We start from the raw sequence: 18343 nt of genomic DNA, 5'->3' as shown, positions 1-18343 counted from the left end.
GCTCCCCAAGGACTCTGCCAGCCCCAGAGGCAGGTCCCCCCACATAGGCTGTGAGCAGTCGAAGGGTGGTGGGGAGCTGAGGAGCAGCCACAGCCCCAGGGTCCTGAGCAGCAGCAGCAGGAATAGATGAGGGAGCACCGTGGCTTCCTGCACCATGGCACCAGCCAGTGCAGCAGCCATCCCATGCTGCCTAACTCTGGCTTCCAGCCTCCAACCTGGCCAGGGGTCCGGGCCTCGGGGGAAGAGGCGGGGCTGGCACTTAATTGAGGAGGAGCAGGGGGCAGGACTATGGAGAGGGGTGGGGCTTCCTAGCAAGGGAGGGCGTAGCCGCCCCTCATTTTCTGTGTAGTCCACCTTAACCCACCCACTGGGAAGAGACTGGCGCTACCCATGACTTGCAGAGATTATATCTGCAGATGACAGCCTCTATTCTTCAAAATTTAAAGGTTTACTCCTGCAGAGCTTACAGACTCTGTAGGCCCCTGGGGTATAGACTTCACTTTAGTTAATGTCTCCTTTTATATGCAGACAAACAAAGCTACTGAATATATTTTTACATAAATACATTTTGTAACGTAAGTATTATTGGTTACATACCCTGTGACTTCTTTTAAATAGAAAACCATTTGAAATCAAATATTGCAGTGGTGGATTCCATGGCTCAGACAATCGCTTCATGAGTATGCAGGTAAGATTCAGAAGATGGTAACGCTTATGATAGCTTAATTCACCTTATTTACAGGTTGCAAGGGATGATTTTCGTGCATATGTTTGTTTAATCCAGGGCACACCCTGTTACGGGGTGTACCAGGCCTTTGTGGCCCCCTCCTGCAGGCCATGCTGTTCTGCCACACCCTGCCCTAGGAAGCAGTGAGGTGGGAGAAAAAGAGAAGCAAAGATGGGTTCTCCTTGCTTGCTTAGAGAGGCCTCAATGGAGCAACCATCTTGGAAGCCATAGCCAAACTGAGCCCAGCAGGCTGAGATAAAAGGATCTGTAGAGCCTTAGCGGGTCAGTTCCTGGATGGGATGAGAGGAGTGAAGAAGGGGGATGGAGCTAGAGAATAACCTGTGGGTGCTGGCCCTGAGATAAGGATGGAGATAAAGGGCCTGGCAGGAAGAGGCCCGCGGAAGTAGCAGCTACGGATTAGAGTAAATATTACAGTATGTGGTTGCAGTTTATAGGGTCCCTGGGTTGGAACCCAGAGTTCCCCTACTAGCCATAGGTAAAGTGTTATAAACCCCAAGAAGGGGACAGGTCTTATTTGGGAGCCCGAATAAAGGGCCCAGAGCTAGGACTGATGACCGTAGCAAGGGCAAATATGCTATATAGTTATTGGACTCTTTTGAACCCCATCTGGGGTATTATTTGGACTTTGTGTCTTGGCTGGAGGGCCAAGTTGCTGAAGACCATCAAGATCAGCTGGCAGCCTAGAGTGGTCAGGAAGGCATTTAACTTATAAGAAAAGGGGAGAGTAAAAAGACGGAAGATATGAGCACTCAGCACAAAATCAAGATGCTGAGAATAAAATGAATCAAGGATAAAGTTTGCAGATGACACAAAAATTGGGGGAATGGTAAATAATGAAGAGGACAGGTCACTGATAAAGAGCAATCTGGATTACTTGGTGTTAACTTGGCATAAGCAAACAATATATATTTTAATACAGCTAGGTACAAAGAATGTAGACCATTCTCACATGATAGGGGCTCTATTCTGGGAAGCAGTGACTCTGAAAAAGATTTGGGGATCATCAGTTGAACATGAACTCCCAATGCGATGTTGGCCAAAAGAGCTAATGCAATTCTTGAATGTATAAACACGGACTCTTGAATAGAAGTAGAGAGGTTATTTTACATCAGTATATGACACTGGTGCGACCACTGCTGGAGTACTGTGTCCCGTTATGGTGCCTACAGTTCAAGAAGGATGTTGATGATAAATGGGAGAGGGTTCAGAGAACTATTAGAGGATTAGAAAACGTGTCCTATAGTGAAGAGAAGGTTAATGGGTGACTTCATTAGTTTATAAGTATGGGAAAGAAATATTTAATCATTTAAATATTTATTTGTAACTTGAAGCTAGACAAATTCAGATGGAAAACAAGGTGTAAATATTTAATGGTGAAAGTAATTAACCACTGGAATATTGTGCCAGGGTTTGTGGTGAATTCTCCATCACAGACAATTTTTAAATCAAGATTGGCTATTTTTTTAAAAGCTATGCTCTAGGAATTACTTGAGGAAGTTCTATGGCCAGTGTTATACAGGAGGTCAGACTAGATGATCACAATTGTCCCTTCTGCCTTGGAACGTATGAATGTTTCTGTTCATTTCTGTGCTCCTTCTATAGAGCTGGAGTTAGTAAATACAATGGAAATTTGACTCTTACTACAGAAACCTGTACATGCCTTCAACAATTATGTATTGTTGAGATCAAACTGTCCTAAAAGTCATAGTTAAACATATGTAATTGACTTTACCCCATATTTGTATTATTCATCTAACCTGGCCAACTAGCCTTCCCAATCCCCCCCCCTCTCACAAGAGGAAAGATTGTTTTCTCTTTCTGCATGAAAACTGCACACCCAGTAGATCACACCCATCTTCGCAGAAGCGATATAATACTGTTTCCCTTCTATATCACCTTCCTCGGCAAGATCTAAAAGCTCTTTGCAAACAATGATCACAATCTCAGATTCAGTCACTTTCTCAAGGTCACACAAGCTCTGTGGCAGAGCTGATAAAAGAACCCATGTGTAGCTTTCAGTCCCTTTGAATTAACCATAAAACAATGAGTGCCTCAGACTAACGGCTTGCAAATAAGCTGTTCAGGTAACGTATGCCAGTTACACTAAGTTCCTTTTAAGTGATTTTATTTAAGTAAACATTTGGAAGCGGAATTAATTTGCTCAAAAGGAGGGGACTTTCATACATCACAAGGTTTACATTTGCTGAAGATAACTTTTAAAGCCAGCTGTGAATCAAACTCAGATTTGCTCAGACTTGTCCACCTCCCCCATCTTCTGCAAATGCTTCTTCTACCTCTTAAAATTTCTTCCATGATTAGCCCTTTGTTGTCATGTGACATATATATCTTTAAAAAATAAATCTGCACCTAGTTCAGCCCATGGCACACTGTATATGTTTATCATCAAAGATAAAATGTAAATGGATAAAAGTGATTTCAGTTTATGTAATAATATGTACACTTTTTTTACTGTAATATTCCTTAAAGACAAAAGTAAATTGGAGTTTTGTTTAAACTGTAGGCTCTCTTCATTGGATTTGGACCTGGATTCAAGTTCAAGACTCAAGTTGACCCATTTGAAAATATTGAAATCTATAATTTAATATGTGGTAAGAATAAGCAATCTTTTTTTCCCCTCATAAGCCTGTGAAAACCTCTTGGGCATAAAAATAAAAATCTTAATAAACACGTGTTTAAATCTCTGATGAAGCTTCTCCCTTAGAGCCTAATGCATTTCATAAATTTGAAGTCATGTGTATTCCTCAGAAAGATCAGACCCCTAGAGTAAAAAAGCAGATTAATATGAACTCTCTTTCTGATTGGAACAATTTAACTTTTGACATAAAAGAATTAAAACAATCTGTCCTGCCCCTGCCAAAAAGTAGCCTTTCTAGATTACTTGATTGATGTTTCCTTCTTTCCTTGCATGCCTGTGTGCTCACCTACTGCACATCCTCATGTGATTTATTCAGGACACTTGTCTCTTTATTTCCTGTAACATTACTATTTATTGCACCCGCAACATCAACCTTAGATCTCTTTCTGTAAACTGGATGCCTCGTTGGCTCCTTTGCTCTCCCCTCATATTATGGTATCTCTTCTTCACTTTTACTTTTCTCTGTTCTTGGTTTCCTTAGCTCACCACTGTCTTCCATTGTCTGTCTATAATCCTCCACATCTCTCTCTCCACCTGCTAGTTCCCTCTATGTCCCCGGGGGTCTCCACCTGTCTTTCCACCCTCTGAAGCACAGTTGCCAACTTTCACGCAGTAAATAAGCACCCAACATTCACAATAAGCCAAAAATCAAGCTAATTCCATTTCAAAACCAGGCCAAACCAAGCCAATCCCTAAGAACCCCAACACTCTGTGACTAGATCCTCCTGGCATGCAGTCTTGGACTGTGGTGGGCCTGCTGTGCACCTTGACTCTCTCCTCCCCTTGCCCCTGCTTGCCATCCCCCCCTCCCATGCCACTGTTTGCCAGCAGCCGATCAAAAAAAAGAAAGCTACAAGCCAAAAACTAGTCAACAAGCAACTCACAAGCCAATTAAGCCAAAAACAAGCCCAATTTCTGCATTTTTTTCATGGGTTTGGCATGTCTGCTCTAAAGCCTCCCCTGAAAACTCCTTCTTTCCTTTTTTCCTCTGGAATTCTATTACCAAAGGCCTTGATCCAGAAAAACACTTAAGCCTGTGAATAGTCCCACTGAAGTTAGTGGGAAAGCTCTGGTGCCTAAATGTTTTAGTGGATCAGGGCCATCGGCAGGAAGCCGCATCCCTTTTTCTCTTACTTGCACATACGTTGTTGTTTCCTTTTGGGACTGTTGCTACTATCATTGATGAAGGATATAGTAGACCAGCCACTAGTTAAACTCCACTGCAGCTATGCAAGCTTCTCCCTTGAGCTATCACCTCTTATAGGGAGAGGCAAGAGTGGAAGTCTGTATTGGCAACTCAGAGGAGCCAGTTCAGCTGTAGGCCCTAGTGCCTTCAACAGGTACCCATGCCAGCATCTCAACTTTCAGAAGATAATTGATCAGGAGTTCCCCCAAAACCTGGGTGCTCAATAGCCACCAACTTCGTGCACCAATTATTAGCCACTATTTCAGATTTGGAGGCTACAAGTTCAACTCCCACAAGGTGCAAGTTTTGTGTGTGTTTGTTTTTTTTTACATAGGGGAGCATTGTCCCTTCCCTCTCCACTATCAGGAGGCAGGTGGATGAGAAATGGTGTCTCCCTCCTTCACTACAAGTGACCATCACAAATGGTAGCTGGCTGTGAAAGCAGCTACATAAATCTGCCACCTGACTTAGTTTGACTGCATGGAGTAGTAAGACAGCAACAGGCAATGCTGCAATCATGGCACCCACATGAGTATAGTCACAGCCAAACTGTAATACTGCCATGTATTTTTTAGTCAAATAAAATTGTTAGTCTCTAAGGTGCCACAAGTACTCCTGTTCCTTTTTATATATTTTTTTGGTTCCCCCTTAATGTTCAGTTTGAATTGTTTGTAGATTTGCTTGGTATAACACCAGCCGACAACAACGGAACTCATGGAAGCCTAAACCACCTTTTAAAGAATCCTGTTTACATTCCAAGACATCCAGAGGAGGAAAGTCATCCATCTGTGTATCCGCTCATGAAAGCCACCTCTTCATTGGACATTGGTTGCTCATGTGATTTGGCGGTAAGTAATTCAGATGGATAAAACTGCTGAGCCAAAATAATTTGTTTGTAATTGTGTCTGAAACTGTATACTCCTGACTGTGATCAATACATTCATAATTTTGCCATCTGTAGGCGTGATAGAGTGCCCATTGACATCAATGGAAAGATTTCTATTGATTTTAATGAGCAATAGGTATAGAGGGCCTGATCTACCTTTTCACGTAGGACCAAATGCTGCCATTGGAAGGCAAGGTTTGACAGAGAAGCACTGAACTCTTTCCTTCTTGGCTTTATCATATGGGAATCTTCCTCCTGTGGAGGATAGTTGTATATAAAATTGAAGACTTTATTTTCTTAATTTAAACCTTGATTCTGCGTGCTGTCGATTGGCAGTTCTCCAGTTGACTTCACTGGGAGTTCCTGTGTGGAAGGCTTGTGGAACAGAGCGCTTGAATTTGTTAACAAAGGGTTTTGTATATTTATAGTTGAGAACTGTTGGCAGGGAATCGTGCTCTATACAACAAACAGTAGCATCGTATGTTTGTTTTATAGGGCTTGCCCATAAGGGATTTTCAGCAACAGTTAAATCACACTGCATCAGAAGGTAAGCATTTTATTTTATAGGAGAAAATGGTGTGTGTGTGTGTGTGTGTGTGTGTGTGTGTTTTAAGTAAAAATATTTTTTATTTTATTTAAAAGTTTGACCAATGCCTAGATTTATCCTGAGTCCTACTCAAGTACATGGGCTGAACAACGAATCTCATCTTTTACTGGTATTTACCTGAACTATTCATCTTTACAAATAGATCCCTCTGTCTTGTAAACTGCTGTTTTTTAAAACTCTATTACTATGCAGTATATTTTTATAGAAATGTAGTGTATATTTGAGGCCATAACTACATGGTTGCTCTGTTAAATACAGAACTGATATGGCATATAGGGCAATCTACTTCTTGATTATCTAGATATACTTGAATTCTCCTATGGTAGGTTTTGAATTTGACAACATGGGATACATAAGAATTTCATGAGGAAAAATTAGCTAGGAAAACCCTGCAAATGTTGATGCCTGCATATATGATGAAACATAGAAGATCTTTAGACAATCTACAGTATTAGTCATAAGAATAAAATAGGTTTATTTACATGGTCAACAGTATATCTGCATTACTGTGGTTTGTAATAGGATATATTCTGTTATGACCATATTGAAGCTGTTTTTTCCCTTTTAAATGAGCCATTGACCAATAGCTGGTGACTAAGTCATCAGAACTAAAACCTAACTAATGGTCATGTGGAATGCATCCGCTGGCATTAATAATATCAAAAATGGATTCAGGTTGATTAAAATGTCAGAAAGTTCAATAAGTTGATATGGACCTTGTTCTGTGTTTGTATTCAAGACAGAGGTGACATCACCACCTCCCATGAAAATAAATTCTGTGCCCTTGAGTAACTCCCATTAATAGCTATAGGGTTATGTCCCCATTGAAGGCAGGATTAGACATTTTTTGTCCATTCATGAATAACTGGATGCTTTGGCAGATATGTGTAGACTGCTGTGGTGTAGGCCTTGGGATAAGAGTTTTTCATGAGTCTACTCAACAATAACAGCAGATACTTTAAAAACATACCCCAGAACCTCTTAAAATCCTTGCTTTCAGTATTTCGTAGCACTCATGCAGATGATCAACAAAATGAGATCCACGTAGTAACTTTTTAGGCCCGATCCTGGGAATTTTGCTTGAGTTCCCAATTCAGCAAGATATTCAGTGGGTAGTCCTATTGAAGTTAGTGGGCCTATGACTTGCTTAAAGTTAAGCATATCCTTAAGTACCTTGCTGAATGGGCCTGAGTAAAGACTGCAGGATCAGGCCCATAATTCCAATTGACTCATTTTTGTAAAGATGTAAGTCTAAGAGCCTGATCCTGCATCCATTGACATTAATGTCATTGTCTTCAATGGAAGCAGGACCGTTCTACACATTTAACAGTTTAGATAACAATACTCCAGTAATTCAGATCTTGATATTAAAAGTTATAGTGACTACACTTACCAAATACAGTAGAACCTCAGAGTTACGAACACCAGAATTACAAATTGACGGGTCAACCACACATCTCATTTGGAACCAGAAGTACACAGAGCACAGACCAAAAAAATAAGAAAGAAAGAAAGAAAGAAAGAAAGAAAGCCAAATACAGTATAGTACTATGTTAAATTAGGGTTACCATATTTAGTGCCTCCGAAAGGAGGACACTTTAAAGGGGCCCCAGCCCTGCCCCCGCTCCCGCCCCAACTCCGCCCCCTCCCCAAAGTCTCCGCCCCCTCCCCTGCTTCCCGCGAACATTTGAGTCGCGGGAAGCCTGAAGCAGGTAACGGGGGGTGTGGGTGGAGGAGGTGCGGCCCACCCCCGGCAGCGCAGGTCCCCAGCCCGTCCCCCGAGCCCCCGGCCCGGCACCGCCGGCCGAGCCCCCGACCCGGCACCCGAGCCCCCGACCCGGTGGCCGAGCCCCCGGCCCGGCACCGGGCCCCCCCCGAGCCCCGCCGGCCGAGCCCCCGGCCCGGCACCCGAGCCGCCGGCCAGGCCCCCCGAGCCCCCGGCCCGGCCCGGCACCGGGCCCCCCGAGCACCGCCGGCCGAGCCCCCAAGCTCCCAGCCCGGCACCCGAGCCCCCGGCCTGTCCCGGCACCGCCGGCCGGGCCCCCCGAGCCCCCGGCCCGGCACCGGGCCCCCCCGAGCACCGCCGGCCGAGCCCCCGAGCCCCCGGCCCGGCACCCGAGCCGCCGGCCAGGCCCCCCCGAGCCTCCGGCCCGGCACCGCCAGCCGGGCCCCCCGAGCCCCCGGCCCGGCACCGGGCCCCCCCGAGCACCGCCGGCCGAGCCCCCGAACCCCCGGCCCGGCACCGGGCCCCCCGAGCACCGCCGGCCGAGCCCCCGAGCCCCCGGCCCGGCACCGGGCCCCCCGAGCACCGCCGGCTGAGCCCCCGAGCCCCCGGCCCGGCACCCGAGCCCCCGGCACCGGGCCCCCCGAGCACCGCCGGCCGAGCCCCCGAGCTCCCGGCCCGGCACCCGAGCCGCCGGCCGGGCCCCCCGAGCCCCCGGCCCGGCACCGCATGTCTGATTTTCCCGGACATGTCCGGCTTTTTGGGATTTCCCCCCGGACGGGGATTTGGAGCCCAAAAAGCCGGACATGTCCGGGAAAATCCGGACGTATGGTAACCCTAGTTAAATGTAAACTACTAAAAAAATAAAGGGAAAGTAAAAAAAAAAAAAATAACAAGGTAAGGAAACCTTTTCTGTGCTTGTTTCATTTAAATTAAGATTGTTAAAAGCAGCATTTTTCTTCTGCATAGTAAAGTTTCAAGGTTGTATTAAGTCAGTGTTCAGCTGTAAACTTTTGAAAGAACAACCATAATGTTTTGTTCCAAGTTACGAACATTTCAGAGTTACAAATAACCTCCAATCCTGAGGTGTTCGTAACTCTGGGATTCTACTGTACAAGTGAAAGGAGTCACTACAGATTAAAAAAAACCCACAGTGATAATTGTGCAGAAAGCAAACAGATAAATCCTTTCTGGATTGTAAAGAAAAGAATAGTTCATAGCCACACAGGAAAAGGAGCCACACACAATTACAGTGGTGCAAAAACATTAAAATGTTAATTGTCCTGAATTATTCTGCACTGTATGGAGAAATTAGGCACACTTTTTATTAGAGTGACTGTAATTACACTGTACTGTAGTTGCATTACAATTACGGTGTAAATATATTGTAATGGCACTTTTTCCTGCTGTCTCAGGCCAGTTGGTAGAAAAAGGGTGTAAGGAACAGTCTCTGGCTATGACAGTAATTCATTGTGGAACTAAATGCACATCCTTATGAAGGACTAACCAACATTTCACTAAGTCATTGATTAATGAAAGGACTTCAAAGAGAGACATTGAAATCAAAGTCAATTATATGACTTACTGCTTCAGTAAAACTGAAGTCTGTCCCTATCCTTTCAACATACTCCAAACCTATCAACTAGTCATTGTTTCTCCCTAAACACTAAGAGCGGTGGGTTCCAGAAGAAACACTTGAACTGAAACACCCACCCAAATTTTGGGGAAATTTAGGACCATCTCTAATTTTAAATGGTTACTCTATACTGGCAAAATGCATTACTTCCTCTTTGAGTTTAATTCTACTACATATTTAAATATCAGATATTGGTTATTTACCAATCTATTGCATGATCATGGAAGTGCTCTGCAGGCTAGTACCTTTCTCTTCCTCTTGTCTTAATCATGATTTTTCTGTGTGGTAGTTGGAAATTGTGGCAAGAACTTGCCATCACAAGAAATATGAAGGTGCACTGCAGAAAATCTCAACAAATATGCAAAGTGTATAGAACTTGTAATGAACCCTGTTTCTGCTCTAGTAAAGAAGATCGAGAAATACAGTTTGCCTTATGGGAGGCCCAGGGTTCTACAGCAGAGAAGCACATATTACCTCCTTTACCATCACCAGTATGTGAGTGGATACAGCCAGGATCTCAATATGACTTTGTGGAGTGCTTATACTGTTAGCAAATACGTAAGTATTTGCTGGCTTCTGTAATGCTTTGTTCTTCCTCCTGTTACCCTTTTTGGTCAGAGGTTGTTTTTTTATTGTTTTTTGTAAACTGGAATTTCAGGGCTGGAAGCCGCTCTGCTTTTGAATGTTTGTTGCCCCAAAATTCACATAATAGCTGCCCATAGCATATGTCCCATGAAAACACCCACAAGAAAGGGAATGTGGGGAGGAAAACATACAGCCACATACTGTGGCTCCTCTCCCTTCCCTGAAGTGAGCTGCAGTTCTGCCTCCAGAAACCAGCAGATCCCCAGAAACTGTGGCAATCTCCAGGAGGCAAAAACCATTGGTGGAGAGGCCCTGTGAATCCACTCTGGCTTTGGGTCTCTGGATGGGCCAACTCCTTGGCAGAGTGGGTCCATAGCCTCCATGGTAGTGGCTGCATCTGGAACCCCCACATTAAGAATGGTTTCATAGTACCAGGGGCCTTTTCTAAAGGACATCCTATGTAGTTTCTGTGTGGCTAGTGTATAATGAGAAACCAGGCAGGTCCTTGACCTGTTCCTTCCCTTTCCCAAAGCAGGAAGCCCATCTATGACTAAAAGGCTAGAAGGGACCATTAGATCACCTAGTCTGACCTCCAGTATAAAACAGGCCATTAAATTTCACCCCGTTACTTCAGCATTGAGCCCAGTAACCTATGTTTGACTTGAGATACTGACAGTAAATGATGACAAAGAACCAAATCCAATTCTTAAATATTGGATGAGGCTAATAATAACATGTTGCCAAATACACTGATCCCCGAGGTCACCTTCTAAATACTCACCACTGAAATTACAATAAATATTCACATGAATCCATGGCAAGCATCTTTAAAGTAAAATAGACTGAAACACACATGATGGTATAGAAAATTATTTCATAGAAATATTTTTCTTAGAGTGGCCTTAGATTAAAAACAATTTAGGATCAGCAGAGAATGTTATTCAGTCTGATTACTTGGAGAAATTGCAGGATTTTCAATAAATATTTGTTATTTAAAATACTACGTATCATACAAAAATATACTTAAGAATAAGCTACAGGGAAACAAATACTTCACAAAAAATAAAATCCAGGACTGCTAAATCACTTCAATGCCACAACACCTCCTGAAGGCTCTCAGGCACTTCTAACATGCACATCTAGGTTTTCTTTAAATAAGGGAAATTCTTCCCACAGCACATGGAATGCCTCAGTTCTGTCGTCTTATTTATAAGATACTCATATGAAGCAATTTTTGCCTCATCAAAATAAGGACGCAAGAACATTTATTCCTTCTTAAACTTAGTCTCCTCACACAACTAAGGACAATTGCAGACAATTTTTTAGGGTTTTGTAAACACAAATATGGAAGTGAACCATGATGGTGACTCAGCTATTTGTACAGCAAATTATTATTCTTTTTCTGTTCAATAGGATAACCGGACTGCCTCTGTGGAAAACTTGTCCAACTGTTTACATGTGGACATTCGTATCCCTTCTAGTTCTAGCAAGACTTGTTCATTTTACAAAAATCACCATCAACTGAACTACGGATTCCTTTTCCCTCCAAGTAAATTCACTGTCGTCTTCACACAACTTGTCTGAGTTCTGTCATCCCTATGTTTTGTTCATGCAATAGTGGAAGGGGGCACCCTTTGTAATAAAAAGATCCAGGGAATTAACTGAAGGCATGAGGTTGCTACTGCTAAGCCATTTGCAGTATAATCCATTTCAATCTACCATTTATGCTAACATGCAAGGAATAGGAATCTCCAAACTTTACTTTGGCAGTTGGCAGGATGCCCAAGATGTTCTTACTCCCACTGTCACCAGCGACAATTCAGGGTGTCTTGAATAAAGCAAAGGAGGAAAATCACTTGCAAAAAATTTACAGCTAGACCAATACTGGCTGAAATCCTGGCTCCACTGAAGTTGATAGAAATTTTGTCATTGACTTTAGTGAGGCCAGGATTTCACCAGCTGTGAAAAGTGTAACTGGCTAGGCCTGCCCTCTTAGTTACAGTGTATTGGTTCACTAGATGAAAACCTTTGCATCAGAACATTCTTCATCCCTTTAAACAACAGCATGGAATTATTTCCACCGTCCTTCTAGAGATTTGCGAGGTAGTCAAGTTTCTAACATGGCACCTCACGCAGAAAGGGGGGAAGAGTTTATGAACTCTGAATCAAGTCTTATGAATTGGGAAAATACAAATAGTGCAAGTTTCAAACTTTCTTCCTAAGTGGCGGTTACTATTTAAAAAAACCTCACATTTTGTGTACAGGAATGCTCATGTCAAATACTAGGGTGTAGCATTCAGTAGGAAACTTCCTTCAATCAACTAGAATGGACCTCATTTTATATCTGAAATACAGTATTGTCCCACATCAGGTCTTCAGTAAAATAATTAATTGTTTGCACTTAAATATTTTGGGCCTAATTCTCTAACACTTTGTGTAACTATTTATACCTGTGCAAAGTGAATGTCAAACACTGCTATTCTGCTCCAGTAGCATTTTACCCCTACTTTGCACAGATGTAAACGGCTACACCAGGTGCTGGGCAGGTATTATTGGTATTATTTGGTATTATTTCTTTTTGATTATTTGAGCATCTACACTAAGTTTTGGGTGCTAGGGCAGAATCTTCTAGGTTTAGATAGAGCTGGGCCCTTCTACTTTTTTTCATCTATTCTGCAGGCAGAATGAGTTGGTAGTAGGCCCTAAAACTCATGCAGTGATCCAGAGGTGACCAGTGAAATCTAAAAGTGTGCACTGATTTTTACATTTTCAGGAATGTGTCCACTTTATATTTGACAACTGCACTTACTGGAGCTGCTGCCTAGATTCCTTCATTCTCTATGCACCTGGTCCAACACCCATTTAAGAGAATGAACAGACCCCCGCATTGACTTCAGTGAGAGCAGAATCAGGCCCCAAGTGCATTTACTCTTTTTTGAAATAGGTCAGACCCACAATAACATTTTTAAGTTGATCTATTTAACTTCCATGTAGCTGGCATCTCATGGCTTTCCAAGTGACCCTACAAAGTAATGAATAGTTGTTTATCATTCATTTCTTTTAGATCGAAGAAAAGACACAAAGAAGAGTTCCTATGAAGTCCTACTTAACAGCAACATTGTGCCTATGTATCATGAGTTTAAAGGTAATTATGTACATTTATTTACACGCAAAAGCATTGCTGATTTGCTTGTTTCCAAATCATTGCAAAAGATTCCAGGCTCAGCTGCCTCTGTAAATTAAGTCACAGCCAAGATAATTGGTAACAATTGGGTCAGACTGTGAACTCCTTGCTTACATGGACGAGAAGTTACTCATTTGAGTAGTTTCACTAAAGTCAGTGGAATTGCTCATGTGAATAACTGCTCGCCAGGGTGAGTTTGGGGTTCCCAGTCTCTGGTCCCATGTGAAAAAAGGTCCAGAACTCATTTCTTAATTTAACATTTTACAATGTTTTGTTGCTTATTTTTGCTCCTGTCTGAATTTCACCTGTGTGTATTTTGGGCAGAGTGTCTTTAATGGACATGGATAAAGTTAAATAATTGACACCAGTTCCCAGTTTAGGAATGCTTTCTAGGCTCAAAGATGGTCTTGTACCTGAGTTTCTTATCTGAAATCTAGTCTGCTGTAGTAATAAGGGCAACAATCTCACATCTAGCAGAGAAGGGATGTGCAAGCTAGACATGCATGAGTGAGATGGAGCATGAGGTGCATGTAGGGCACAAGGGGATTGAGTTGGTATCTGAGAAACTAGGTACAGAACTACTCCCCCTGCTAAGCAGGTCTGCCTCAGCCTAGTACAGTTATATTTCACATGGGGAACATAAGATGGCTCACTCTTAACTAGGACATCAGTCTCTCGGAGGTATGGGGAGAACTTTGGAGACTAACAATAAACACCTCTTTTCTTCTATCTTCATCATAGCTGCCTGTATACTGATAAATACACAGTGCAATTATTTTCAAAAATTCTCCCCCTGACATAACCTTTTTCACTACCATATTGTATTCCAGTGTTATGGAACTATTTCTATGATGTTCTGCTGCCAAAATACACTCTGGAAAGAAATGGTGTCAATGTAGTCAGTGGCCCCGTGTTCGATTATGACTCCAATGGGCTGTACGATACTCCAGAAAAAGTGAAGAGGTGGGAATTTTCTCCTTTCTAATGCTGATTTTTTTCTTTCCTTTTTTTATCATTTCATAATAATTATGACACTAGTTGCCAAAAAAATTATCTCCCCAGAGGAGCTCCTGGATACAGGATACATCAGCTAATGTGTAGCCAGTCACATAGCTCGAAACACATCACTTTAAAGCTAATAGCCCAACAAAAGAGAAGGTAAAAGGAAAAAAACACCCCAGAAGTATGGAATCACAAACCCTGTATGTTAGGTCCACCTGGGAGCTGTGGCAGCTGTACGAATGGGGTTTTACCTAGAACTCCATGCAACTGTCTCCAGTACTGAAGGAAACAGGAGCAAATGAAGGAGCCCATTGTCCTTGGTAGTCTGATTCCTTCCTGATTCAGAGTAACTGGCTAAGTTCTATTGATCGACTTCTCTGTAAAAATTTGCTATTTTCTTATAGTTGGCAAGATTGGTTCAAAATAATAGATGAGCTGGGCATTCCTTTAACTGAGCCAGAGCTCTGAACTTTGCCAATAATCTACTTTAGATTCTCACCTATTTTTATGACAAATCATGGTTTCCCCTTTTTGAGACCATCACTAGACCTACTCTTTAGACCATCAAGCCAGCCAAACTCAGCTTGTGTGACAGCAGTCTAGAATGCCCTTCAAAGCTCAGAGTATTCTACTGGCATATTCTAGTGCTAAGCTTCTGAAGGTTTCCCTTGGGCCAAGGAGGTTAATAAAACCTGTTTGCTAAAGTACACCAGGTGTCATTGTGCCTTTGCACTACATTAATTTGATAGTTTTAGAGGAAGTAGATCTAAAACACTACCTCTTTGCATTTCAGATTAACCCGTGACCCAGAAGTTCTGGTTCCAACTCACTATTTCATTGTGCTGACGAGTTGTAAAAATATTTCCCAGACCCCACTGCAGTGTGAAGGGGCTCTAGATGCCTTATCTTTCATTGTACCTCACAGGCCAGACAACAATGAAAGCTGTACAGTAAGTAGCCTTTGTTTAGCACCATGTATATATCTGAAGCCAGGCCTGACTCACGCTGCAGACAGAGCAGTGATGAATTAGTTAATGGCTGTAAAGTCATTATAAAATACCTCAAAGGATGTCCTAGAGTGAGATTAAACAATTTCATTTACAAAGGTGGGTTTATAGAAGTGTGGTATATCTATTTACGTGTGAAAGTAGCTATGTTGTGTGCTTTGCTCTTTTGAACTGTAAAGAGTGTCTGGGTTACAGCTGGTGGGTTTGAAACACAATAGAGTGAGAGAATCTTATTATGACACTTCAGCAGAGACATCTATAGTATCAGCACCAAATCACAGTAGTTGACACACAAATCCATTACTGTTGACATGATTACCTCCTCTGCCACTGGATTTCACATTTTTATAACTCAGTAGGTTAAAATCAGTTGCATTTTAAGTTTACAAGGTCACTTTGCTAAAATAATACTGCCTGTTATACAAGACAGCCAACTTTAATTTTAATTTTTAATATTTGATAATGGGCTCTTCAGTCTGGCAGAGAAAGGCATAATGATCCAATGGCTGGAAGTTGAAGCTAGACAAATACAGACTGGAAATAAGGCATACATTTTTAACTGAGAGTAAATAACCATTGGAATAATGTACCAAGGATTGTGGTGGATTCTCTATCATTAACAACTTTTAAATCAAGATTGGATGTTTTTCTAAAAGATCTGCTCAAGGAATTATTTGGGGGAAGTCCTATGGTCTTTGTTATGCAGGAGGTCAGACTAGATGATCACAATGGTCCCTTCTGGCCTCGGAATCTATGAAACTGTGAAAACAAGATCAGGTGCTATGTTTAGCTATATTTGTAAATGCTTGATATCCACTGATCTTTTCAACTTCTTGGTTAGGTTGTGTGAAAATTTGTTGCCTTAACTTCTACAAAACAGCCTTCCACTAGCATATTGTATGTGTAATCCTTGGAACAGAATTCTGCAGAATATCCCTAATTTTTCTCTTGTTTCTCTATCCCAACAGAGACACAAACGTGACTTTTTGTGGGTTGAAGAGCGAATGAGGTTTCATACAGCCCGGGTCAGAGATGTAGAACTTCTCACTGGACTCAGCTTCTACCAAGACAGAAAACAGCCAGTGTCTGATATTTTACAGTTAAAAACATATTTACCAACTTTTCCCATGGAGTGAAATTCACAACTCATTTTGTAAATACACTATTTTATCTACAGGAAAAAAGTCTTTAAATGAGCTGGAACACTTACTGAGAGCCGTTGACCATATTGAGAATTGGAAAGAATCTGTGCCACATTCATATCTCAGGGATATTTGATGGACTAAGTATAACACAGAAAGACCGCTCCTGTTGGTCTTACACCCACTTGAATGCGGTAGAATTGTGTCTGTTATTAAAGCCGATCTGCCAGCATTTGAACTTTATATACAGAAACACTGAGGATAAAATTATAATGGCACCTTCTAAATCTTTTTAATTACATTGGAGTGGAAGAAGTTTATAAGGGAGGGATTATTATCAATATTTTGATAAAAAATAGAGACAATTGGCAAGTATGTTAAAGTCCTGGAAAGCCATTAAAATCCTGATTAATGTAGCATACACAGTGGTTCCTTTTCATTCTGGCTTCTAAGGGGGGGCAGAACGTCTAGTGAATTAGACATTGAGCATTGTTCTATTAAAATATCATTCAATATACTGCATAAAGCTATATTGCATGTGTTATGGCATCCACCCCCAAGTGGGTCATCAGTAGAGGAAGAGCGTAAGACTTTCAGCACCATGGCACAGGCCTCTAGCTAAAGCAATATCTTTTTTAACTGGTAGTAGTAGTAGGTTATTATCCTGTAGTAAACCAGGAACTAAAGAGAAATGTGCAGTTACACACGCGTTCTGTGACTATGTCGGATGTGGTGCTTCAGAGTACATGTATAATAAGAAATGAATCAAATAGAATCTAAGAACAGTTTTGGAGAATTATCTCACTCCAGATGAACCTAGATTTGATTAATACATTTTGTTTCTTAAAGGTTCAAGGTGGTTTTTAGAGTTGGTGGAATAAATTTGTCATTTTAAGGAAAACTGACATTTTTGGGGGGAAATGCCATTGCCCAGAGGACCATTGCTTTCATTTTCATTAAGAGTGAAAGATGATCTTCCCCCCCACTAACATTCAAGGCTGATTTTTTTCCTGAACCCCTTTTCAGCACAGTACGTCCCTAGAGAGGCACCAACTGACTAGATCCCATCTGCATTTCCAGCTGTGTCCTTATTCCCCAATTTACCTAAATTGCTATTCACTTACCTTGCATGCAGATACAAAGCCAGATGCAAAGCCACCAAGGGCAGCCAGCCAGCTGTCTTGGAAGCTGTAGTACTGCACAACCAGCTACTGGTGATGCAATATGCCATCACTTCCATAATATTCCCACTTGGTCTCCTTTGGTCTATAAAGACTAGACTCTCTACATAGCATTTCTTTTATAATCAGTGATATATTTCTACTTTTTTAAAACCACAAACTACATTAAAAGAATGTAGAGTCTGTGGCAGAGCACTAGAGAGAGAGATTTATGCTCTTGTTTAGCCTAGAAATGTAGGAGCTTGATCCAAACCCCATTGAAGTCAATGGAAGCTTTTCCAGTGACTTCAGTAGAACTGGATCAGGCCCCTAGACTTTCTCCTTTCACTGTGTGTATTTTCTTGAGCTCTTCTGTCACAAGCATAACATTCTCCTAAAGTAGTTTCACTGTGTGAAGTGCAAGTGTGTTGCAGCAACATTGCATCATGACTGTGATAGCATTATTTAGTGTAACGGCTTTGTAACATCAACTTTGACAAATAAAAAAGCATAAGCTGTTGCAGTTGGTTTCCTTTTTTATGCCAGATACCTTGGTCAGTCAAATACAAACGCCAATATATGGATCTCCTTCTTAACAGGGTCAGATTACAGCAGAGTCTAAGAGTCCATTAAAAACTGGTTTCTAGCCTTTATGGGGCGTATCCACGGTAGGATAAAATTTACCTTTTATCCTAGTATAGACACTTTTATGATCAAGAATTTCTCCATAACCACATAACCAAAGTATAAACAAGACTGTTTCTCTTCAGCTCCTACCTGTAGTTTATCAACTTCTATCCGCTTCTCTTTACTAGAACATA

At 41.9% G+C, this 18343-nt stretch overlaps 1 protein-coding gene across 1 annotated transcript in view; it reads left to right on the top strand.

The window, feature by feature from the left end:
* Positions 1-18042, top strand: part of ENPP1 (ectonucleotide pyrophosphatase/phosphodiesterase 1) — a 74606-nt gene extending 56564 nt beyond the window's left edge. Inside the window, exons 16-25 of the mRNA XM_054023324.1 lie at positions 619-688; positions 3270-3357; positions 5266-5438; positions 5972-6023; positions 9846-10000; positions 11441-11576; positions 13092-13172; positions 14042-14174; positions 15007-15163; positions 16189-18042. Of these exons, the coding sequence (XP_053879299.1) occupies positions 619-688; positions 3270-3357; positions 5266-5438; positions 5972-6023; positions 9846-10000; positions 11441-11576; positions 13092-13172; positions 14042-14174; positions 15007-15163; positions 16189-16356 (1213 nt within the window). The 3' untranslated portion in view covers positions 16357-18042. The remainder of the gene's footprint in view (positions 1-618; positions 689-3269; positions 3358-5265; positions 5439-5971; positions 6024-9845; positions 10001-11440; positions 11577-13091; positions 13173-14041; positions 14175-15006; positions 15164-16188) is intronic.
* The last annotated feature ends 301 nt before the right edge of the window (positions 18043-18343 follow it).

Source organism: Malaclemys terrapin, chromosome 3 (genome assembly GCF_027887155.1).
Source record: "Malaclemys terrapin pileata isolate rMalTer1 chromosome 3, rMalTer1.hap1, whole genome shotgun sequence".
Classification (NCBI taxonomy): domain Eukaryota; kingdom Metazoa; phylum Chordata; order Testudines; family Emydidae; genus Malaclemys; species Malaclemys terrapin.
This window is presented reverse-complemented; position numbering and strand designations above follow the sequence as displayed.